Here is a 26,065-nt window from a genome sequence, read left to right on the forward strand (position 1 = left end):
CAGTAGGTTGTCTGATAAATGAGGGAGACCTTGCTGTATGGCTGGCCTCGTCCTAGAAGACCTGTAAATAGACACACTGTCAGCTGAGCTTGGTCTCTAAACTGCTATTGGTACAATCCAGAAAAATGAATGTGTAATTATTATTTACAGTCATATCCCACAGTGGCTGTTATTGTACACTTCAACACAAACACACACACCTGCATTATATAGCCAGTCGCTGCTATTCTACTCATTGTGGGAACAGCAGCCATCCTCCCAGCCCCCATCTCCTGCCCTTGACCTAGGCCGCCCCACTAGGGAGGATAGGGGGACTAATGGCTGAAGCATCTTTGGCACTGGACCATATCCATATGGACCATTTCCCCAGGCCCACCAGGCTCCCTCAGCCTCCCCCAGACCCCAGGCCCACCAGGTTCCCTCAGCTTCCCCCAGGCCCAGGGGGTGGGTCCTGTCTACCACAAAAGCACTAAAAGTCAGTTTTTGGAGGTTTACAACGAAGGCGCCCAGCTCCCATGATGAGGATTTCATTAAGATTGTGTATTCTAAAAAGTGGGCTGGTTTCAGTGGTTGGGCAATAATGTTGGATGGCGGTGAGCGTCGACTGCGTGCTGCATTTTCTGTTTCATGACATTCCCTCAATCTCTTTCTAATTGGAAGCAGCCCTGGATGGGGATCATAACATTGAGCTCTTTGTTATATTTGTTTGGCCTGCAGTATGGCCTGCAGAGTTAACGTTGCCTTTACTTATTTTACTTTTTGGGGTATTGAAAATCATACACTGCATTTCAAGATACCCCAGTATACCGCCCAAGCCTACTATCCACCTCCTCCCTCTCTACTGACTTCTGCACCAGTTTTTAAATCATGCATTTAGCTAACAATTGTTAAATTATTCCTGATAGAATGACAAATTACCTTTGTTTTGTAGCTGTTTGGTTTTTCTTGGTGAGGACAGCAATAATAGATTGAGCATGGCATATCTCAAATCATGGCAAATCTTATGTCATCTGTTTAGCATTAATACTCTCCCTCTCTTCCCTCCTCTTTCTCCCTCGCCCTATCTAGTCCTGCTCTAACGTGGAGTGCTGGACACTGCAGTGTGATGTGGGTCTTCTGGAGAAGGGGACCAGCGCCATCCTCAAATTGCGCTCCCGCATCTGGGCTGAGACCTTCATCGAGGTACAGTATGTGTGGACTGGAGGTCAAACCAACCACTCTGCATAGTCAAACACACATCACTTGTCTGAGTTGCTGGGCCGAAGAAAACTATACAGATGATCTAGGACCTACACACACAATTGCTCCACAACACACCTTTAAAGTGGAACTGGCAACGTTTTAGCAACAGGGTTGCGTTCAGAAAGTGGAACTGGCAACGTTTTAGCAACAGGGTTGCGTTCAGAAAGTGGAACTGGCAATGTTTTAGCAACAGGGTTGCGTTCAGAAAGTGGAACTGGCAACGTTTTAGCAACAGGGTTGCGTTCAGAAAGTGGAACTGGCAATGTTTTAGCAACAGGGTTGCGTTCAGAAAGTGGAACTGGCAACATTTTAGCAACAGGGTTGCGTTCAGAAAGTGGAACTGGCAACGTTTTAGCAACAGGGTTGCGTTCAGTACGTTTTTACGTTCTGGAATGTTCAATTGAATGGAAACGGTGCTGTTCTGAATGGCCAGTTGAAAAACGGGGAGGTTGTGGGTTGGGAAACTCTGTCAGCGTTGCCACTGCCCTTTAAAAACGTCACTCATTGCTTCAAGCCACACCCAACAATCGTACCTCAGTCTGTTCAAGAACGTACAATAATGTTTTTGGGAAACGTGCCGTTCAGTACAAACCGTTTCGCAACGTAGCAAACGTACAAGGGAATTGAACACACCTCAGGACGGGACTCTACACAGACCGGTGCGCCATAGCCAATCAGAGCTACAGTTGGCCTATATGCAAATAAGCCATTTTCCACACGGGCCTGCCATCATTCACTTTGTACTGGATTATGTATTTACAGGTAGTAGCAACAGCGCTACTTTAGATCAGGAAGCATTTGCCAAAAGCCACCTGAATGGATTTCTGCAAATTACCACGGGAATCCTCTTACATTTAGGAACTCTTATTGATCAAACAACCATGAACAGGTAGTCTCTCTCTCCCTCAGACAGTTGCCTATGATCAACAACTGTTAGCCAGAGCGAGATGCGTTAAAATCTAATGAGGGAACAGTAGATAAACCCTCAAACTTTTTTAGCTTGTAGAATAGTAGCCTGCTCGCCTTTCAGCAGCTTGCCTGCCAAAGTATGCCTGTCCCCACCAATGGCGTATAATAAACCCTGGGTTGCCAATACTATGTATTGGCCATTGAAAGGCTTTGAAGCCACTGGTCGGCCATATTGGCACTCCCTAGTCCTCCATATGGATTTTTTTATTTATTTAACTAGGCAAGTCAGTTAAGAACAAATTCTTATTTACAATGACAGCCTACCAAAGGCAAAAGGCCTCCTGTGTGGAAGGGGGCCTGGGATTAAAAATAAATACAACATAAATATAGGACAAAACACACATCACAACAAGAGAGACAACACTACACTGCATAAAGAGAGACCTAAGACAACATAGAAAGGCATCAACACATGACAACATAGCATAGTAGAAGCACAAAACATGGTACAAACATTATTGGGCACAGACAACAGCACAACGGGCAAGAAGGTAGACAACAATACATCACACAAACAGCCACAACTGTCAGTAAGAGAGTCCATGATTGAGTCTTTGAATGAAAAGATTGAGATAAAACTGTCCAGTTTGAGTGTTTGTTGCAGCTCGTTCCAGTCGCTAGCTGCAGTGCACTGAAAAGAGGAACGGCCCAGGGATGTATGTGCTTTGGGGACCTTTAACAGAATGTGACTGGCAGAACGGGTGTTGTATGTGGAAGATGAGGGCTGCAGTAGATATCTCAGATAGGGGGGACTGAGGCCTAAGAGGGTTTTCTAAATAAGCATCAACCAGTGGGTCTTGCGACAGGTATACAGAGATGATCAGTTTACAGAGGAGTATAGAGTGCAGTGATGTGTCCTATAAGGAGCATTGATGGCAAATCTGATGGCCGAATGGTAAAGAACATCTAGCTGCTCGAGAGCACCCTTACCTGCTGATCTATAAATGATGTCTCTGTAATCTAGCATGGGTAGGATGGTCATCTGAATCAGGGTTAGTTTGGCAGCTGGAGTGAAAGAGGATAGATTACAATAGAGGAAACCAAGTCTAGATTTAACTTTAGCCTGCAGCTTTGATATGTGCTGAGAGAAGGACAGTGTACCACCTAGCTATACTACCAAGTACTTGTATGAGGTGACTACCTCAATCTCTAAACCCTCAGAGGTAGTAATCACACCTGTGAGAAGAGGGCCATTCTTCTTACCAAACCACATGACCTTTGATTTGGAGGTGCTCAGAACAAGGTTAAGGGAGGGATGAATAGAATTCTACAGTATTTCAACAACAAATGACTTTGTTTTTATTTATTTAACTTAGTCAGTTAAGAACAAATTCTCAATGAAATGTTTCAAGGACAAAATGGCATGTATTTAAGTATTGTCTGGTTGTAGCGGGGACAGTAACAGAACTCTAAAAAAAAACTTTAAGTAAAATGCTTTTATATTTATTTTTTTATGCTTAGCTCACAATATAATTTCAAAGTATGCATTAAGGTGTCTAATACAATAAATGTGTCAAACTAATGTAGAGATTAATACATCCATTTCTATAGTTTAAAATATTCCAAGAGTTCCAAGATGGCTGGGCGGTGGCTTCAATACAGCGCCCCCTGTCAATCATCCAGGGTAATCCAACACACGTTTTGACAACTGAATGGGAACTTGCCTGCCTGCCCTCCCATTTGATTGATGAAGCCAAATACATTTGATTGACAACAAAGAGAGATGCCAACTGTGGATAACAGTCGTTCAAGTTCAGCATAGCTAGCTAGCAAAGTGATTAACAGTTCTTGCTAGCTAACCAAATGACACCTGCATCTCTAGTTGTAGCCACCAAAAAAAATGATATGGTAGGAAACAGTTGGCCACTCACTGACTCGTCCAATGACATGATATCCTCCCAGCAGCTAGCTAGCTAACATTAGGCACCATGCTTTTAGCTTGCTAAATAAATAGCTAGTGTACATAAACAGACAAGCTAGCCTATTAGCCACGCTATGACTGACTTGTGGTCATTGCCCCTTTATAGTTTGATTGTGCTGACATTCCCAGCCTAAGTTACATTTGTGTTTTTTGTCAAAAATATTTGAGTCAATGAAACTGATACAGTGCATCCTGAAGGGCTGGAGGCAGCAAACAATGTACCAGGCCAGCTGTGATTTACAACATGATAGCAATATTTGTTGGACTACCAAGAAATGTATTGGTGAATTAGCTAAATTAATCATGCATTGAACTACATCCATCTATTCTGCCAACAATGTTTTATTTATTTCACCTTTATTTAACTAGGCAAGACAGTTAAGAACAAATTCTTATTTTCAATGATGGCCTAGAAACAGTGGGTTAACTGCCTGTTCAGGGGCAGAATGACAAATTTGTACCTTGTCAGCTTGGGGATTTGAACTTGAAACCTTTCAGTTACTAGTCCAACGCTCTAACCACTAGGCTACCCTGCCGCCCCAATGCTTTACTTGACATCATGACATTTTTTGTCAAATAGAAGCTATTATTAAAAGCTCTTTATAAAGTTGGTTTTGTAGCATAAAGTGAGAATTTGATATTTGTGACTGATATGATTGTCTGTTTGTTTCATATCTGCAAAGTAGCTAAAACACTGTCAGTTCCACTTTAATTAGGTCATCAAAGAGTGGATCTTAGTCAGGTTCAGATGCGGAGATGAAAGCAACCGCCAGAACTACTGGTTTTGTCTCCTCTCAAACTCACTACACATGCAGACACATTTCTACCAGATGACAATGGCACTGACTGCATGAAATGGACTGTCTCAGTTTGTCTTCTGTCTGTAGGCCTATCGGTCTATTCACATTGCTGTCTGTGTATTTTCTCATGTCAGGATTTGGCTGAGTATAAGCAGACATATTCCTTTAAGTAGCTATACAAAGAAAACACCAAGACTTAAAACCTCAAATTAGAGACTGTAAAATATGAATGACCAGTCAGACTCACACATGTGATTGAATTGACTAGATGTCTGTATTAATGCTAGCTCAGAGCTAAACTCTGCCAATGTGAACAGACTCAGATATTTGATGAAAATAAATGGAAAACAGTAGCTTACAGAGTGAATAATTAAATTCTAATTTCAATAGTTCTGTGAGCGTATCGTTTGTGTGTTGGTCTATAGTGTATTAGTTATAGCAGAGCTGGAGGGTATCAGTCCACAGAAGCCGTTGTGAGAAAGACCTTACACCAAGGCTTATGTGTAAGTGCATTGGAAATTCATTAGTTGGCGGTCACGCCTTCTCATAGGATTGGAATGTCAGAGGGGTTTTGTGAGAAGAGCCAGCCGGTCTGATGAGGTTCATCAGTCTCTGTAGCACATTACTGCCTCCTACTGGACATGAGTCAAACAGGACCCATCACTAGTTCACACATGGCCAGCACCCGTACAAGTTGCAGTTTGCCTTTCAAATACTCCTACAAAAATTATTTGAAAAATCACAATGGATATCCAATCTGATCCTGTTGTTTTGTTTCCGTTCTCAGAGGGCATACAAGGGGTACGTGTTGGAGTGCCTGGCAAGGTTCAGTGTGGTCAAGATGCCCTATGCCATCTTGCCCAAGGAGGTACCGAGTGGATCTAAAAAGGTATGGGTATGTGCAGTGCACTCATGTCAACAAACCTCTCTATTTTATATTGTATTGTTAGTCTTGCATTACCATACAGTTAGTAGTTCAATTGGGATTTGGGAGGTGGGGCTTCTAGTTTGGGGGCGTGCCCTGGAGGATTTAATATAGTAGCCTATAATCTATACTGACAAAAGCACATTACAGCATACTACAGGTCGTGGAGGGACCTTGTGAGGGGGATATTATTTTTGTGCACAGAATATGATGAGCTGAACAATTGAATAGATAAACTATTTTACTATAGGGTTGTCTAACTTTGCTGTTGCTTACTTGTGTTGGTAAAAAAAAAAAAAATCATTAGATAATTTGAAATTCGCATAACCAAAGTTACAGGGTCTCAGCTCTGCCTGGATCTCATTTGGATCATAGGTGTTGGGTCTCGGACTCGGTTGGATCCGGCCTAACTTAACCCCTGTATATAGTGTGCCCATGTTTCGTTCAGCACTCAGCTGTTGGGAAAATGCAGGAAGCCTGGAATCGAGGCTATTATACAGTGCCTTCGGAAAGTATTCAGACCCCTTGACTTTTTCCATGTTTTGTTACGTTACAGATTTATTCTAAAATTGTATTCAATTGTTTTTTTCCTCAATCTACACACCACCCTATAATGACAAAGCAAAACTTTAATATTTTATTTTATCTTTATTTTTGCTATTTTATTCACAATAAAATACTTATTTACATATAAGTACTCAGACCTTTTACTCAGTACTTTGTTGAAGCACCTTTGGCAGTGATTACAGTCTTGATTCTTCCCGGGTATGACGCTAAAAGCTTGTCACACCTGTATTTTAGGAGTTTCTCCCATTCTTCTCTGCAGATCCTCTCAAGCTCTGTCAGGTTGGATGGGGAGCGTCGATGCACAGTTATTTTCAGGTCTCTCCAGAGATGTTAGATCAGGTTCAAGTCCGGGCTCTGGCTGGGCTATTCAAGGACATTCAGAGACTTATCCCGAAGCCACTGCGTTGTCTTAGCTGTGTGCTTAGGGTCATTGTCCTGTTTGAAGGTGAACTTTCGCCCCAGTCTGAGGTCCTGAGCTCTCTGGAGCAGGTTTTCATCATGGACCTATCTTTTTTTTTCTGTTCATCTTTCCCTCGATCCTTACTAGTCCCCCAGTCCATGTTGCTGAAAAACATCCCCACAACATGATGCTGTAACCACCATGCTTCACTGTAGGAATGGTGCCCGGTTTCATCCAGACGTGACGCTTGGCATTCAGGCCAAAGAGTTCAATCTTGGTTTCATCAGACCAGAGAATCTTGTTTCTCATGGTCTGAGAGTCTTTAGGTGCCTTTTGGCAAACTCCAAGTGGGCTGTCATGTGCCTTTTATTGAAGACTGGCTTTCGTCTGGCCACTCTACCATAAAGGCCTGATTGGTGGAGTGCTGCAGAGATGGTTGTAGTTCTGGAAGGTTCTCCCATCTCCACAGAGGAACTTTAGATCTCTGTCAAAGTGACCATTGAATTCTTGGTCACCTCCCTCACCAAGGCCCTTCTCCCTTGATTGCTCAGTTTGTCTAGGAAGAGTTGGTGGTTCCAAACATCTTCCATTTTTAAGAATGATGGAGGCCACTGTTTTCTTGGGGCTTTCAATACTGAAGAAATCTTTTTGTACCCTTCCCCAGATCTTTGCCTTGACACAATCCTGTCTCGGACCTCTACGGACAATTCCTTCGACCTCATGGCTTAGTTTTTGCTCAACTGTGTGCCTTTCCAAATCATGTACAATCAAATTGATTTGCCACAGGTGGACTCCAATCAAGTTGTAGAAACAGCTCAAGGATGATCAATGGAAACAGAAGTCACCTGAGCTCAATTTCGAGTCTCATAGCAAAGAGTCTGAATACTTATGTAAATAAGGTATTTCTGTTTGACTTCTAATAAATTAGCAAAAATATATAACCTGTTTTTCTTTGTCATTATGGGGTATTGTGTGTAAATTGATGAGGATTTTTTATTTATTGAATCCATTTTAGAATAAGGCTGTAATGTGGAAAAAGTCAATGGGTCTGAATACATTGAATACATGAGTCACTGTAATTGGAGGTCATGACTAAATGTGTTCCCTCTCTTCAGGTGGTGACCCCGTTGGTGTGGAACAAACAAGACAGCCAATACTCTGTGCCCTTGTGGATCATCATTCTGGCCATACTGGCTGGGCTTCTGCTGCTGGCACTGCTCATCTACGTCCTGTACAAAGTGAGTGGTCAGGATAGCGGTGATGTTAATGTCCGGCAGAGTGAGAAATTCCCATATTTTCCTTTAGAACTTTATTTTTAGAATGTGAAATGTCAGAATAATAGTAGAGAGAATAATATATTTCAGATTTTATTTCTTTCATCACATTTCCAGTGGGTCAGAAGTTTACATACATTTGGTAGCATTGCCTTTAAATTGTTTAACTTGGGTCAAATGTTTTGGGTAGCCTTCCACAAGCTTCCCACAATAAGTTGGGTGAATTTTGGCCCATTCCTCCTGACAGAGCTGGTGTAACTGAGTCAGGTTTGTAGGCCTCCTTGCTCGCACACGCTTTTTCAATTCTGCCCACACATTTTCTATAGGATTGAGGCCAGGGCTTTGTGATGGTCACTCCAATACCTTTACTTTGTCATCCTTAAGCCATTTTGCCACAACTTTGGAAGTATGCTATGGGTCATTGTCCATTTGGAAGACCCATTTGCAACCAAGCTTTAACCTTTCCAGGGCAGGCGTTCCACTAGCAGAACCCCTCCACAACATTCTGCTAGCGGAACCCCTCCACAACACTCTGCTGAAAAGGCAGCGCGTGAAATTCAAAAATATTTTTTATAAATATGTAACTTTCACACATTAACAAGTCCAATACAGCAAATGAAAGATAAACATCTTGTTAATCTACCCATCGTGTCCGATTTCAAATATTCTTTACAGCGAAACACAACATATGATTCTGTTAGATCATAGCCAAGTCAAAAAAAAACACAGCCATTTTTCCAGCCAAAGAGAGGAGTCACAAAAAGCTGAAATATAGATTAAAATAATCACTAACCTTTGATGATCTTCATCAGATGACACTCATAGGACATCATGTTACACAATACATGTATGTTTTGTTTGATAATGTGCATATTTATATCCCAAAATCTCAGTTTACATTGGCACGTTACGTGCAGTAATGTTTTGATTCGAAAACAACCGGTGATTTTGCAGAAATACTCATAATAAACATTGATAAAAGATACAACTGTTATTCACAGCATTAAAGATAGACTGCTCCTTAATGCAACCGCTGTGTCAGATTTTTTTTTTTACTTGACGGAAAAAGCATAATCTGAAAAGGTGCTCAGAACCCAAAACAGCCAGAGGAATATCCGCCATTTTGGAGTCAACAGAAGTTAGAAATTACACCATAAATATTCACTTACCTTTGATGATCTTCATCAGAAGGCACTCCCAGGATTCCCAGTTCGACAATAAATGACTGATTTGTTCCATAAAGTCCATAATTTCTGTCCAAATAGCCACTTGTTGTTAGTGTGTTCAGCCCAGTAATCCATCTTCATGAGGCGCAGGCACTTCGTCCAGACAAAAACTTGAAAAGTTCCATTACAGTCCTTTAGAAACATGTCAAACGATGTATGGAATCAATCTTTAGGATGTTTTTAACATAAAACATCAATAATGTTCCAACCGGAGAATTCCATTGTCTGAAGAAAAGCACTGGAACGAGAGGTAACTCTGTCGGGAGCGCGCGTCATGAGACCAAGGCACTCTGCCAGACCACTGACTCAAAGAGGTCTCATGAGCCCCTCCTTTATAGTAGAATCCTCATTCAAGTTTCTAAAGACGGTTGACATCTAGTGGAAGCTGTAGGAAGTGCAACTTTATCCATATCTCATTGTGTATTCGGTAGGCCAAGCTTTGAAAAACTACAAACCTCAGATGTCCCACTTCCTGGTGGATTTTTTTTTCACCTGCCATATGAGTTCTGTTATACGCAAAGACATAATTCAAACAGTTTTAGACACTTCAGAGTGTTTTCTATCTAATAATAATATGCATATATTAGCATCTGGGACAGAGTAGGAGGCAGTTCACTCTGGGAACGCTATTCATCCAAAAGTGAAAATGCTGCCCCCTATCCCAAAATAGTTAACTTCCTGATTGATGTCTTGAGATGTTGCTTCAATATATCCACATAATTGTCCATCCTCATGATGCCATATATTTTGTGAGGTGCACCAATCCCTCCTGCAGCACAGCACCCCCACAACATGATGCTGCCAATCCCGTGCTTCACGGTTGGGATGCTTCACGGTTGCAAGCCTCCCCCTTTTTCCGCCAAACATAACGATGGTCATTATGGCCAAACAGTTCTATTTTTGTTTCATGAGACCAGAGGACATTTCTCCAAAAAGTATGATCTTTGTCCCCATGTGCAGTTGCAAACTGTAGTCTGGCTTTTTTTTATGGAGGTTTTGGAGCATTGGCTTCTTCCTTGCTGAGCGGCCTTTCAGGTTATGTCGATATAGGCCTTGTTTTACTGTGGATATAGATACTTTTGTACCTCTTTCCTCCAGCATCCTCACAAGGTCCTTTGCTGTTGTTCTGGGATTGATTTTCACTTTTCGCACCAAAGTACATTCATCTCTAGGAGACAGAATGAGTCTCCTTCCTGAGCGGTATGATGGCTGCGTGGTCCCATGGTGTTTATACTTGCGTACTATTGTTTGTACAGATGAATGTGGTACCTTCAGGCATTTGGAAATTGCTCCCAAGGATGAATCAGACTTGTGGAGGTCTCCAATGTTTTTTTCTGAGGTCTTGGCTGATTTCTTTTGATTTCCCCGTGAAGTCAAGTAAAGAGGCACTGAGTTTGAAGGTAGGCCTTGAAATACATCCACAGGTACACCTCCAATTGACTCAAATAATGTCAATTAGCCTATCAGAAGCTTCTAAAGCCATGACATCATTTTCTGGAATTTTCTAAGCTGTTTAAAGGCACAGTCAATTTAGTGCATGTACACTTCTCACCCACTGGAATTGTGATACAGTGAATTATAAGTGAAATAATCTGTCTGTTAACAATTGTTGGAAAAATGACATGTGTCATGCACAAAGTAGATGTCCTAACTGACTTGCCCAAACTATAGAAATTAAGAAATTTGTGGAGTGATTGAAAAACGAGTTTTAATTACTTCCACCTAAGTGTATGTAAACTTGCGACTCCAACTGTACGTCTGGCTAGAGACACATATGAAGATTTGAGGTGTTGAAATATGATATATTTAGTTCTAACTTTAATGACGTCTTTCTTCCTCCCAGCTTGGCTTCTTCAAAAGGTCGCTACCCTACGGCACGGCTATGGAGAAGGCCCAACTCAAGCCCCAGGCTGCGTCTGAGGCCTAAACACCACATAGAAAGGATTAAAACAAACTATTTTGTTGTCACAGAACCAAAGAAACCTAGAAACCCACATGATTGCAATGGAGAAATGTGGTTAATTTAAACATCCAGAGAGGATTAGACTGCAGTTGAAGAGGGAGGAGGAGGAAAGACCACTGGAACTCCACTGTACTGCACTAGAGGAAGAAATACCCAAAGAACTCCAAACCAAATGAATGTTTTTAATTTAATATATGTTTATGTTTGTTGTCGTTGGGTTGGGATTGATCACCAAGCTGAACTTCAGTGTCACAGTCAGACAAACTGGCTTTAGACTTACTGATCCTATTTGAGTTGAAGTCCAAGACTAGTGACTACAGAAGAAGAGGAGTAGCCTATGGAAGGCCTTGATTCGATCAAGGAAGATGCTTGGTTTCTCCCTGCACATCTTTTTAAACAGCTTTGTATTCCCTTGTGGATCCTTGTGAAAGATAATTGTTTTACTCTTTTTCAACTGCCTTCATTTTGGTGCTAAAAAAAGTGTGATCTCTGCTTTTAAAAGGTATATGATGGTGTTGAGGGGGACTGAATGCATCTCCCTTCCTTTTTGTAGCCATTAAAGAAATCTGATCTGATACTTTCCCAACCGAAGTTAGAAACATGCTTCCTATTCAGGGCACCAGAGGAGCATGTTCACCAGAGGAGCATGTTCACCAGAGGAGCATGTTCACCAGAAGAGCATGTTCACCAGAGGAGCATGTTCACCAGAGGAGCATGTTCACCAGAGGAGCATGTTCACCAGAAGAGCATGTTCACCAGAGGAGCATGTTCACCAGAGGAGCATGTTCACCAGAGGAGCATGTTCACCAGAGGAGCATGTTCACCAGAAGAGCATGTTCACCAGAGGAGCACGTTCACCAGAGGAGCACAGACAGAGGATGTCTGTCTCGTGTCTCCATAATCTACACCTGAGCTGTTTACCCATGCACATTTCTACCAAGCATGTTTTTACAGCCAATCTTTTGTTTAATGTAAGTTCAGTTTGGCTCCAGTAATGTTCGGCACGTACAAACTCCTGTACTGCCAAAATAGCTTCTTCTGCCTCAGAGTGGTGGACATACAGTGCTTGGTCCAGTTGTTTTGCACTCAAAAGAAATCTACTGATGTCTAACAAGATGCCAAAAACAGACAGGATACTGACGGACTGATCTTCCTTTGGGTTTGACTTGACCATTACTGATCACTTCGTTGATCCTGTATGTTTGTGTTCGTTGTGACAGATCAAAGCATTGCCTCAAAGTTGACTGGGAATTGACTGGATCCATCCACCATGGGCCTGTGAGATAGATCCCACTGAAAGCTTGAAACACTCTGGTGCCAGTACTCTGTCTGGTGACTTGTAAACAAGTTTGTCCAGACTTTGCTTGTGCTACAAGAGGCAGTATGGAAATTGAATTGAAGCAAAGATCATCCAGGTGTATCCACAGCCTTGGTGTGTAATGATGTCTTGAAGTCAGTACATTACTATGTTGCCAACAGAGATCAAGGAAGCTGTAGTACATACAATCTGGGTGGGTTGCTTGCAGGTAAGGGCTCACTCCGGTGAGTGTCAGGAAAATGGCCAAATATCCAGTCCCTACACATTTCACCTTGATCTTGTAGTGTGCTAGGAGCATCTTTGCTCTGGTTTGTTTTAATTTTATTTTGATGTCCTTATGATAACAAAAACTGACTTGAGTACCAGAAGCTCTCACACCACGATGCTGCAGCTTCAACCATGGACTGAATATGTGGGGCTCTTTTATTTGTCATGTAAATACGTTTTGTGTGTGTGTCAGACTGCCTGTGTCTTCATGTGTTGATGTTCCTGTCTGTTTTTTTGTGTGAATCAGAGATCAATCCCAATGCTAAGTCCTCTCCTTTCTCTCTTGCATCACGAGGGAAAGGTAGACTTGTCCAGAAGTAATGCTGATCATCGCATCACTTCAATCTGTACTCAGGATGGGTTGAGACTGCCTGATTAGAGTTTAGGACAGCTAGGACCAGAGTAGCTATTCATTTAGGGCCCAATTCTGACTTGAGATAGGTTTAAAAAAAAAAAAGACTTAAGTCCATGTTAAGTCAACTTATCTCAGGTCTGAATCAGGCCCTTAATGCAATAGAGAGACTGCAATGAAAATGCACATGCATACACAAGTAAAATCAGTTTGCCTCTTGTAAAGGGATAGCAACTGGGCTTTGGGGGGGAAAAATGGTTTGTACGTGCAATATTATTATTCACTCTGGTTGATATTGGTTTTAGTTTTTGCAGTAGTTTTTGAATTTTCTTTCATTTTGTCCAGAGGGGTTGTGTTAAACCAGGTGTATCTAACATCTAATGATGAGTCTGTGTTAAAAACCATACCAAGTCTGCTCCCTATGGTCGGATGGGGGTATTGTCAAAAACAATTGGTCTGTTTTTCCCCCCCCTAGATTTTTCCACTGCACGTATTCACCACTTTTACATTTTGCTCCACTGCTATAACTAGCCAATGTTTAGTATCACTATTTCAGATATCAGTGGTAAAAAATACATCCATCAAACCTCCTGAGTTGAACTCGAGTGGGCATGTGTGATAATGTATGTTCAGTTCAATTGTATCACCTATCCAAACGCTGCCATAATGCTACACATCTGTTTTCACTATTTGTTTTGAATGCCCCCTAGCTCATATTGGTGATTTAATCCACAAGCTTTATCAACACTCACGGTGCAAAGACTGCTAACGCCACTCAGTGGATTCATTTAACATGTATCATATTATTTTTAACAGTATTTGTATGATATTGTTTTGAAAAGTATATGTCTGATCGTAGTGTCCAGACTGAAAATGTCAACCTAGTATTATTTATATTGAAAGAGGATGTTTTAAACAGAATCCTCTGTGGTTACAGTAGAAGACTACACTGGGTTTATCCTTGTTTTCTCAATGCTTTCTAGGCCCCCTTTTAAAAATCTCCTTTTTACAAAGTTGTACATATTTCTGACGAGAATATTTTTTAGATCCAATTGGAAAAAAAACATTTGTGAAATTTACTCTCCCCATATTGGGGAGACTTTCTGGGAAGATGATTTAGTCTTTTAGTGATCATTTGTGTCTTATTATATGGTTTGCATTTCAATTAAAATGACATGCTTTGATTGAATACACAGTTCTGAAAATAATTGATTTTAAAAAATAAACTTGCCCATGGCATGAAATGTTTTACACATTTGTTTATGCGGTTTGGCAACAACTGATTGCTCAACAATTTATTGTTCATTATAGTTGTATTACAAAGTGGAGAAAAATACCAAAACAAACACCATAACTAGGAGCTATAGCATAGAACTATTGCATATGCTTTTAGGGCACTCACTTGTAAAACCATAAGCTTATCTTACAAATAGTATACTATACAAATTATCGTATAAATAACAGATAATGCCAAATGTATATACTTCTTCCTCAGGTTGCAGCGCTGCACTGTCATATCAGTAACAGTGGTCGGTGAGGACAAACAACTTATCTGGTAAGACGTTAGAGGTCAAATCAAATCAAATATTTGATAGGTCACTAAATACTGCCAGTCAGATCCCTCCTCAGGTCCTATTGATGAGTAGTCCAACGAGCTGCTTCTCTTCAATGCTCTCTGTGTGATATTGACCATCCCAGAAACATCCCCACAGTCCTCCATTCCTGACACCAGACATGTACATGAGTCTATAGAAGATCTTGCATGTGGATTAGTATGACCGTGGAGGTGTGTATTCCCCTGCCAACCTCTGATTCACAGGCTGTAATAAAACAGTCTTTATACACTGGTTTGGTTCAGCGCTCCATTGCTCTGGACAGTTGTGTCAGTTTGTGCTGGTTGTCGATCACTTCAAAGTTCTGAACATAGTGGCGGATGTTGCTAGGATTCCTGAGAGGGGGGGATTGCTCGGAATCTGGACACGAGACAGGAAGATATGTGTTTTTTTTTTAAATGGAAGCGCTACATTTACTTAATATCATTTGAAGGTCTCAGAATGGAAAATTAGTGTTGATTTTTGTAGATAAGGCATAGCTTACATGTGGACAGCCGAATGGAAGGCGCCTCCAGAAACATTCTGTCTGCAAGTCCCTTCTGAGGTGATGAGGGCACTGTAGGACAAAGAACCATAGAGAGTGAACACCCTGGCACAACATTGTCCTTCTTATCCCGTCCTTTTCTATAACTTTGTTGTATTTTGTTTTCTTACCGTAAGGCGTGCTTCTGCACCCTCGAACTATCTTCACTGTCTTAGCAATCAAGCGCTGCAACGGTGAAACAAGGTAGCTTATATAGCCAATAGTTTACAGACACAAAGAGAAGACAACTTAGGTACGGGCTGAGGGATGGTAATCTCCAGCACATCTACAGGATGTGAAAGTATAATAGTTAGGCTAGACAACTCACCATTTTCTCAAAATTGACCAGTTTGTCCATGTAGTTCTTGTTTCCCTCATGGATGAATGTCATGTCTAGAGGTAGGTACAGTTGGTGAACGGAATGACGTACTGGTTCAGTACAGGGTTATGTTGAATTAACTCAGGTATTGAATGTTACGTCTGTCACGAGGATAAGAAAGCATTATTACCTTTGAGTAGCAGGGGCATGAAGGGGATGTAGGGAGGACTGAGCTTTGCCACAGCCAGTCTGTACGCTCTGTGATTACGTGATGGATCCTGACACATTAACAGAAATAAAAACAATTTGCCATTAGTTGTAGATTAATATAATTTTATTGGTCAATTGCACACAAGGTCCATCCAAAATTAGCTTTAAACCCAACCCCTTCGTAAGACACACATGCATATTTTGATGGGAGAGGTGCGGGGGGGCTGCCACACTGGTTGCTTGCCTCGCTAACCGTTAGGCTACCTGCCGCCCCTACTTATATGCAAGTTGACATTTATTGGGATAAATCTTGTCCTGGAGGCAGACCTGAGCGATATCCACAAGATGGGCCAGCTGAAAAGTCAAAATTGGCTATACACATAGTATACAAAATATTAAGAACACCATGACCGACTGATCAGGTGAAAGCTATGATCCCTTATCGATGTCACTTGTTAAATCCACTTCAATTAGTGTAGATGAACGGGAGGAGACAGGTTAAAGAAGGATTTTTTTGCCTTGAGACAGTTGAGACATGGATTGTATATGGCAAGACAAAATATTTAAGTGTCTTTGAACGGGGTATGGTAGTAGGTTTGTGTCAGGAACTGCAACGCTGCTGGGTTTTTCACACTCAACAGTTTCCTGTGTATATCAAGAATGGTCGGCAATCCAAAGGGCATCCAGACAACTTTGGGAAGCATTGGAGTTACCGTGGGCCAGCATCAATGTTCCCTCTAAGCTGCGCACCACTCCCCCGGGACTGCTGCGCAGAAGAAATATCAGCCGGTGCAGAGAAGCACGAGATTTAACTTTACTCAACTTTCCCCGTTACTTAACACTATCAACGTTTCCCATCACTGGGAATTGTGATCAAATCAACGCAATATTAGCCACTTTCAATGTAACATACCAAAAACAAAATGAACTATGCAAGAATTAGTATGCAAAACTAACTATGCAAGCGATTTTGTTGTAGGCAGAACACATCGGACTCAGGCCCGTACTCTACACAGACTGGTGCGTCATAACCAATCAGAGCTGCCTGTAGGCCTATATGCAAATAGACCATTGCCGTATATGGATCTGTGTCATTCACTTTGAACTGGACTGTTTTTACAGCATTAGCAGTCGTAAATAGATGCACTTGTTTTGAGATCAAAGCGAGAGATACATGTAGTGACGTTGTATATTTTGTTCATATCCTTTGCTTGTTAGTGAGTTAGCCCAGTTATAGATCATTTGTAGTCAGCAATGGGGGAGTGATTGCTTCCTACAAGAGCACAAAATGTGCTCTTTGCTTTTTTTAAGGTTAGGGTTAGGCATAAGGTTAGCAGTGTGGTTAGGCTTAGGTTTAAAATCAGATTTTTGGACTTTGTGGCTGTGCCAGATAGTGACAACTCTGCAGAGCTGCCTCCAGTACATGAGTCATCCCAATAAATGCCAAACTGCTAATTATATAGGAAATATATCTATTGAAAACATGTTTAAATATTACAATAGGAGGGAAACATGATTCATACACACAATGGAAATGAAGTGGAGGGATTGTCAAGTGGCCTGTGATGTCACCGGTCATTATCAATGACATACAATGGAACACTGCTATAAAGCTAGCTTGCAAGTGCGCACACATTAACTCACTCACCATTAACCTCTCGTATGCACAATAGACCCTTTTCGTCTTACTCGGCACTCTCTGTCAACAACAACAACAACTGTTACAACGTCTCCTCTGATATCCATTTCACATCTGTTATAATCAAACCAATTGTTATAAGCGATAATCAAAATGTAGGTCATTGTCCCTAGCAGACCTCACCTCCCAGGTCTTGTAAAGTCTCTGTACAGCACTATTACTCAGACCAAACATCACCGCAAAGAACGAGTTTAGGTTCTTCTGCTCCTTCAATCTGAAACAGGAAACACAGTCAGTAACAGCTGTGGGCAGACTAAACATGTGCATTATCTAAGTGATTATTTTATCACTTACTGGCAAAATATCTGATCTGATTGGTCAAAAGACCAATTAATAGCAAAAGGTCAGAATAAGGCTGCCTGTGTAAACGAAGGCTTGGTGCATCAGTGACCACAGACAGAGTGACATCCTTTACCAATATTTTATAAATCAGTTTAGCTGGATATGAAAACATGATTTCTGCTGGTATGTTACATTTTTTGAATATAGTCTGTTATTGTACAAAATTATACTGAGTATACCAAACATTAGGTACACTTCCTAGTACTAAGTTGCGTACCCCCTACAGGGATGCTGGCCCATGTTAACCACAATGCTTCCCACAGTCGTGTCAAGTTGGCTGGGTGTCCTTTCGGTGGTGGACCACTCTTGATACACACAGGAAACTGTTAAGTGTGAGAACCCAGCAGTGTTGCAGTTATTGTCACAAACAAATGCACCTTGCACCTACTAACACACCCTTTTCAAAGGCACTTAAATCTTTTGTCTTTCAAATCAAAGTTTATTTGTCACGTGTGCCAAATACAACAGGTGTAGACCTTACAGTGAAATGCTTACTTACAGGCTCTAACCAATGGTGCGAAAAAAAAAGGTATGTGTCTGTGTGTGTAGGTAAGTAAAGAAATAAAACAAAAGTTGAAGACATTTTAAAAAAGAGTAGCAAGGCTATGCACAGACACCTGTTAGTTAGGCTTATTGAGGTAGTATGTACATGTAGGTATCGTTAAAGTGACTGTGCACAGAGAACAGAGAGTAGCAGAAGCGTAAAAAAAAGGGGTTGGCGGGTGGTGGGACACAATGCAGATAACCCGGTTAACCAATGTGCGGGAGCACTGGTTGATCGGGCCAATTTAGGTAGTATGTACATGAATGTATAGTTAAAGTGACTATGTATATAAGATAAACAGAGAGTTGCAGCAGCGTAAAATAGGGGTTGGGGGGCACACATTGCAAATAGTCGAGGTAACCATTTGATTACCTGTTCAGGGGTCTTATGTCTTGGGGATAAAAACTGTTGAGAAGCCTTTTTGTCCTAGACTTGGTACTCCGGTACCGCTTGCCATGCGGTAGTAGAGAGAACAGTCTATGACTGGGGTGGCTGGGGTCTTTGACAATTTTTAGGGCCTTCCTCTGACATCGCCTGGTGTAGAGGTCTTGGATGGCAGGCAGCTTTGCCCCAGTGATGTACTGGGCCGTACGCACTGCCCTCTGTAGTGGCTTGCGGTCAGAGGCTGAGCAATTGCCGTAGCAGGCAGTGATGCAACAGGTCAGGATTCTCTCGATGTTGCAGCTGTAGAACCTTTTGAGGATCTCAGGACCTATGCCAAATCTTTTTAGTTTCCTGAGGAGGAAAAGGCAGCAAAGCCACTTCTCTCCAGGAAAAACATCAGGAACAGACTGATATTCTGCAAAAGGTACAGGAATTGGACTGCTGAGGACTGGGGTAAAGTCATTTTCTCTGATGAATCCCCTTTCCGATTGTTTGGGGCATCCGGAAAAAAGTTTGTCCAGAGAAGACAAGGTGAGCGCTACCATCAGTCCTGTGTCATGCCAACAGTAAAGCATCCTGAGACCATTCATGTGTGGGGTTGCTTCTCAGCCAAGGGAGTGGGCTCACTCACAATTATGCCTAAGAACACAGGCATGAATAAATAATGGTACCAACACATCCTCCGAGAGCAACTTCTCCCAACCATCCAGAAACAGTTTGGTGATGAACAATGCCTTTTCCAGCATGATGGAGCACCTTGCCATAAGGCAAAAGTCATAACTAAGTGGCTCGGGGAACAAAACATCTATATTTTAGGTCCATGGCCAGGAAACTCCCCAGACCTTAATCCCATTGAGAACTTGTGGTCAATCCTCAAGAGGCGGATGGACAAACAAAACCCCACAAATTCTAACAAACTCCAAGCATTGATTATGCAAGAATGGGCTGCCATCACCCTTCTTGAAAAAGAAGGGTCAATACTGCAAATATTGACTCTTTGCATCAACTTCATGTAGTTGTCAATAAAAGTCTTTGACACTTATGAAATTCATGTAATTATACTTCAGTATTCCATAGTAACATCTGACAAAAATATCTAAAGACACTGAGGCAGCAGACTGTGAAAATTGATATTTGTGTCATTCTAAAAACCTTTGGCCACGACTGTACGCTAATGGATGTGGATTTAACTAGTGACATCAATAAGGGATCAAAGCTTTCACCTGGATTCAGCCCATCAGTCTATCATAGAAAGAGCAGGTGTTCTTAATGTTTTGTATACTCAGTGTAGTATACTGTTCTATGTAGATAGTTAACCCTAAGATAACCTAATAATGAATCTACAATTTACAAGGTAAGCTGTGTTTTAATTTGCCACTCACACGACGGCTATCTTGATGAACTTCTTGAGCAGCATGGCTCTCTTGACCAGGTCAGTACACAGACACACCTCTGTCACCACCCAGTACTGCACCTCATTGAAGCGATGCACGAAACGCTCCAGGTTAGCTGTGGTGGCACCCGGGAATTTATGTCGCCCAAATATATAGTAGACTAATTCCACCTGATAAGAGAGAGACATTTATTTACCATCCACATGTATTGTAGCGGACAAATCGAAAGCTACTTCTATGGACCTGAATACTGTATATGAAGCAAACATCCAATGGACTAAGGGCTTGATTCAATACGTAGCGCTGAATCGCTGCGCTACAGCGCGATAGAAATGTAAACTCAAGACTGCATTCACTTTAAACGCTGTATAGGTTGGCCCAATCAGAAATTACCTTCACATTTAAATAGTGCTATAGCGCTGAACTTCAGAAATACAGATTGAATCGGGCCCTAAACCTTCAATTTTGCATAACATTTAACCCAGACTTGAACTTGATTTCCTTGGCAAACAGCCCACTGGGCACAGACGACAATTAAGCATCTATTCCATGTTGGGTCAACGTAATTGTATTGAAATGATGTGCAAACAACATCGATTCAACCAGTGTGTGCCCAGTGGGAAGCGTATTGACCTCAATGGGAAAACCTGGTTAAATCAACGTTACATAAAGAGGCGTGTGTGTCAGATGAAACATGTGGCTGATACATCAGTTGAGGAGATGTTCTGATGGCTGATATGATGCTGCAGTAGCAGTTATCAGATTGAAGATGTCAGAGAAAGGATAACTTATAGACATGCCTGAGTGACAGACAGACAGCAAATCCTTTAGCCCCGTTTATACCTGGTGGTAACATGCGTCCTGTAAAATGTCCACATTCTGATTGTCACTTTTTCAGACGATTAAAAGACACATTGGGAACTGACTGTGAATCGATCTTACAAGTGTAAATGGACAAGATCAATACAAGATCAGGACGAAGGATAGATGTTAGCACGAAGACAGCTCACATCTGGGTAACCTTCCCTCGTTGCACTAGCTACCTACCAGAGTGCATACACACATGAGATAGATGTCATGCCCTTAAAGACCTTACATGCCCTTATCCAGGGATACTCAGTTTCTCCACTTTTAACTTTTGTTCTGCTGGTCCCAAATTCATAACTCCCACTTCACAATATTGGCACAGCTCTGGCATGGCCTCACCTTGTTTCCTTCCTTACCTCGTGCATGGCGGTGAACAGTTCCCAGTCGTAGTTGGTGAGCTGGCTGGCGATGTCCTTGGGACACATCTGCTCCCAAGTGTCCATGGTGCTCTGATCAGGGCCCTGCTGCTCCTTCAGGGGTGTCTGTGAAGGTGCCAGAGAACAACCATCCAAAATAATCAGTAATTCTACATTTGTTGTTTGCCCAGTTAGCATGGACTCTGACATGCTGACCAGACCGGACACGTCGCGTGGGCCAGCGTCGCAAAATAAATGTAGAAATCCATGTTACTCAATTATTGCACCCACACTGCTCGCGCGCGCCAACGAGCGTCTGTGTTGCCAAGGACTAAAATAGAAGTCATTCCTATTTCTGACGCAGATCGCACTGAAAGTCCTGCCTCTCCCATCTCCTCATTGGTTTATAGAAGCTGGATACCCACGTGACATCTCCTCATTGGTTATTCCTACGTGGGTGATTGAAAGACGAACTTTGTTCCCGGTTGTTGTGGTAATACTATGAAAGTTTAGATGCGATCACCATATAAGTTCAAAGCTGAAAAAGCCTGGAAGTAGGAGAGATGACTAGAAACGATTCGGTTGGCCGTTTTATGTGTGGATTAATTGTTGGAGTAGAGGTCCTTGTGCATTTCAGGAAAAATAACAACTCAATGTTTATATCCGAGGACAAATTAGCTAGCAACAGCAAGCTAGCTAAATAGAACAAATTAGCTAGCAAGTGCAAGCTAGCTAGCTAAATTGCCATACATGTTTAATGCTTTTCGACCTGTCCCCAAATTAATGTCATTGGTTCAGAGTTTGTTTTGATATTTTAACATACGTGTCATGATCGCGTTTGGTGTAGGGGGACAAAATAAATGTATGCACGATAGCGCACGATGGCGCGCGCATGCGAGCAGCCGGTTTGGGTTCCGTGTAACAGTTGTGGATTTGATGCAGCCGGAGAGCTATGTCCCCCTTGCCGGGGAAAGCACCAAGCTACTGCCCCCTTACCAGAGAAAGCACCGAAAAACAGACAGGGACGTTGGACCATCGAAGAGGCACAAATATGATGAGAACTACATTGATTTGAGGTTCACTTATATTGGGAGTAGTGCCCCCAATATGTGAGGTGCCACGTTGTGTTATATGTACAAAGGTACTCACACAACTCGATGAAACCTTCACTCTTGCACAGACATTTAGAAACAAAACATTTTGAAAAATAAGACAGGAGTTTTTTGAGCGAAAATTAAGACTACTTTCAAGTAGTAAGACATGTATAAAAGCAACAGATACCATTAATAAGAAGGGGCTAGAAGCGTCTTATATGGTGAGCTACCAAGTGGCTAGGACAGGCAAGCCCCATACTATTGTGGAGGACTTAATTCTTCCAGCTGCCGCAGATATGGCTGGGACAATGTTTGGGGAAAAGGCAAAAAAAAACTATACAGACGATACCTTCAAACAACACTGTTTCACAACGCAACAGTGACATGGCAGGAGATGTTTTGAAACAATTACTGCTTCTCATACAAGCCAGTGAAATCTATGCGTTACAGCTGGATGAGTCAACAGATGTGGCGGGCCTGGCACAGCTGGTATATATCCGTTACCTTTATGGGGGGTCAATTAAGGAAGACATCCTCTTCTGTAAACCACTGGAAACCAGGACAACAGGAGAGGATATTTTTTAAAGTAATGGCTTTGTGACATCAAATGGACTGTTAGTATAACACTACCGTTCAAAAGTTTGGGGTCACTTGTTCTTGAAAGAAAAGCACCTTTTTTTGTCCATTAAAATAACATCAAATTGATCAGAAATACAGTGTAGACATTGTTAATGCTGTAAATTTCTATTGTAGCTGGAAACGGCAGATTTTTTATGGAATATCTACATAGGCGTACAGATGCCCATTATCAGCAACCATCACTCCTGTGTTCCAATGGCATGTTGTGTTAGCTAATCCAAGTTTATCATTTTAAAAGGCTAATTGATCATTAGAAAACCCTTTTGCATTTATGTTAGCACAGCTGAAAACTGTTGTTCTGATTAAAGAAGCAATACAACTGGCCTTCTTTAGACTTAGTTGAGTATCTGGAGCATCAGCATTTGTGGGTTCGATTACAGGCTCACAATGGCCAGAAGCAATTACCTTTCTTCTGAAACTCTTCAGTCTATTCTTGTTCTGAGAAATTATGGCTATTCCATGCGAGAAATTGCCAAGAAACTGAAGATCTCGTACAACGCTGTGTACTACTCCCTTCACAGAACAGCACAAACTGGCTCTAACCAAAATGGAAAGACTGGGAGGTCCCAAGGCACAACTGAGCAAGAGGACAAGTACATTAGAGTGTCTAGTTTGTGAAACAGACACCTCATAAGTCCTCAACTGTCAGCTTCATTAAACAGTTCCCGCAAAACATCAGTCTCAACGTCAACAGTGAAGAGGCGACTCTGGGATGCTGACCTTCTGGGCAGAGTTGCAAAGAAAAAGCCATATCTCAGACTGGCCAATAAAAAGAAAATATGGGGAAAGAACACAGACACTGGACAGAGGAACTCTGCCTAGAAGGCCAGCATCCCGGTGTCGCCTCTTCACAGTTGACGTTGAGACTACAGTGTAAAAGGTTAACTTTGATAAAGCAAATCCCCTGAACTCTCGTGTATTTTCTACACTATGCAATGGTATGGGCAGTGACCATGTAACACTTTTACAACATACAGAAGTGCCCTGGTTATCAAGGGGCAAAGTATTGACCCTTTTTTTAATTGAGAGACGAGCTTAAAGTTTTCTTTACTGACCATAATTTTCACTTGTCTGACCGCTTGCATGATGATGAGTTTCTCACACGACTGGCCTATCTGAGTGATGTTTTTTCCTCGCCTGAACAATCTAAATCTAGGATTACAGGGACTCTCTGCAACTATATTCAATGTGCGGGACAAAATTGAGGCTAAGAAGTTGGAGCTCTTCTCTGTCTGCATTAACAAGGACAACACACAGGTCTTTCCATCATTGTATGATTTTTTTGTGTGCAAATGAACAAGCTTACGGACAATGTCAAGTGTGATATAGTCAAGCACCTGAGTGAGTTGGTTGCGCAATTACGCAGGTACTTTCCCGAAGTGGATGACACAAACAACTGGATTTGTTATCCCTTTCATGCCCTGCCTCCAGTCCACTTACCGGTATCTGAACAAGAGAGACTCATCGAAATTGTAACAAGCAAATCTGTGAAAATTGAATTTAATCAGAAGCCACTGCCAGATTTCTGGATTGGGCTGCCTTGGCAAATCGCGCTGTTAAGACACTGATTCCCTTTGCAACTTTGTACCTATGTGAGTGGATTCTCGGCCCTCACTAGCATGAAAACTAAATACAGGCACAGACTATGTGTATAAAATGATTTAAGACTGAGAGTCTCTCCATTAGTTATTCACAATTTTCGATGAACAAATATAGTTATATGTAAGATGGCTAAATAAAGAGTAAAATTATTATTTGTGCCCTGGTCCTATAAGAGTTCTTTGTCACTTCCCATGAGCCGGGTTGTGACAACACACTCTTAAGTTTTAATAAATGTATTGTATAGTGTGTGTGTGGCAGGCTTACAATGATGGCAAAAACAACATTCGAGAGTGCGCTGACCCTGGTGCTAGAGGGGGTACGCAGCTGGAGGTTGAATGTTTGAAGGGGTACCGGACTATAAAAAGTTTGGGAACCACTGATCTAGACTATAGTCAAACCATTTCACCTTGGAGTTACACCGTTGTATAGTATTGGCTACGTTATCTTATATTGATAAGCAGTGGTGATCTACTGATCTCTGACTGGGTGGCAGGTAGCCTAGTGGTTAGAGCATTGGACAAGTGACCGAAAGGTTGCAAGATTGAATCCCCGAGCTGACAAGGTAAAAATATGTAGTTCTGCCCCTGAACAAGGCAGTTAAACCCACTGTCCTAAGGCCGTCATTGAAATTATGGATTTGTTCTTAACTGACTTGCCTAGTTAAATAATGTTTATTTTTTTAATTTTTTTACAGCAGACAGAAATGGATAAGTAGGTGATGAGGGGAGGTTATGACTCACCAGTTGTTCCACCTGGCTGGCAGAGCAGAGGAACAGTCTCTCATTCAGCCCCAGGGAGGTGTAGACTGCTGTGGTATCCAGCTTCAGCTGAGTCCTGTCTATGATACAGCAAACACAAACCATTTAATACAGCTCACAGACATTCCCCAACGTATCAACACTCACAGAGCGCTACACATTATTTCAATAAAACATACCTCCATAAAATATCTGCCGTTTCCAGCTACAATAGTCATTTACAACATTAACAATGTCTACACTGTATTTCTGATCAATTTGATGTTATTTTAATGGACAAAAAATGTGCTTTCTTCCTAAGTGACCCCAAACTTTTGAACGGTAGTGTATATAAAATCGTAACGTTATGAATAATGTTGTATCAAGTGTATTAATTGATAGGGAACTAAAATCTCATTTATGCTCGATCTGAAAATGTGGGCTTCGTATGGAGGTTGTGACACAATAGCGAAGCCTCCGGAGGCCCAATCAAACTCCGTACCGCATCGCTATGCGCC

At 41.8% G+C, this 26,065-nt stretch overlaps 2 protein-coding genes across 7 annotated transcripts in view; one reads left to right on the plus strand and one right to left on the minus strand.

The window, feature by feature from the left end:
- LOC112215221 (integrin alpha-5) overlaps positions 1 to 14,475 on the plus strand; it is a 95,048-nt gene extending 80,573 nt beyond the window's left edge. The window contains exons 29-32 of the mRNA XM_042299929.1: positions 1,069 to 1,182; positions 5,720 to 5,821; positions 7,940 to 8,062; positions 11,168 to 14,475. Coding sequence (XP_042155863.1) covers positions 1,069 to 1,182; positions 5,720 to 5,821; positions 7,940 to 8,062; positions 11,168 to 11,251 — 423 coding nt within the window. The 3' untranslated portion in view covers positions 11,252 to 14,475. The remainder of the gene's footprint in view (positions 1 to 1,068; positions 1,183 to 5,719; positions 5,822 to 7,939; positions 8,063 to 11,167) is intronic.
- A 29-nt stretch (positions 14,476 to 14,504) lies between these two features.
- The window catches only part of LOC112216258 (rap guanine nucleotide exchange factor 3), a 48,863-nt gene continuing 37,302 nt past the window's right edge, over positions 14,505 to 26,065 (minus strand). For 4 of the 6 annotated variants that reach the window (XM_024376108.1, XM_024376111.2, XM_024376110.2 and 1 more), the window contains 10 exons: positions 25,551 to 25,648; positions 21,476 to 21,601; positions 20,241 to 20,422; positions 17,712 to 17,802; positions 17,538 to 17,588; positions 15,870 to 15,957; positions 15,689 to 15,753; positions 15,492 to 15,546; positions 15,322 to 15,393; positions 14,505 to 15,197 (listed from right to left, as the gene is read on the minus strand). In XM_024376108.1, the coding sequence (XP_024231876.1) occupies positions 15,079 to 15,197; positions 15,322 to 15,393; positions 15,492 to 15,546; positions 15,689 to 15,753; positions 15,870 to 15,957; positions 17,538 to 17,588; positions 17,712 to 17,802; positions 20,241 to 20,422; positions 21,476 to 21,601; positions 25,551 to 25,648 (947 nt within the window). In that variant the 3' untranslated portion in view covers positions 14,505 to 15,078. Of the gene's footprint in view, positions 15,198 to 15,321; positions 15,394 to 15,491; positions 15,569 to 15,688; positions 15,754 to 15,869; positions 15,958 to 17,537; positions 17,589 to 17,711; positions 17,803 to 20,240; positions 20,423 to 21,475; positions 21,602 to 25,550; positions 25,649 to 26,065 lie in introns of those variants that run through there. The other 2 variants (XR_006079101.1, XM_024376115.1) reach the window with 2 other exon arrangements.

This window comes from Oncorhynchus tshawytscha, linkage group LG16 (genome assembly GCF_018296145.1).
Source record: "Oncorhynchus tshawytscha isolate Ot180627B linkage group LG16, Otsh_v2.0, whole genome shotgun sequence".
Taxonomy (NCBI): Eukaryota; Metazoa; Chordata; class Actinopteri; order Salmoniformes; family Salmonidae; genus Oncorhynchus; species Oncorhynchus tshawytscha.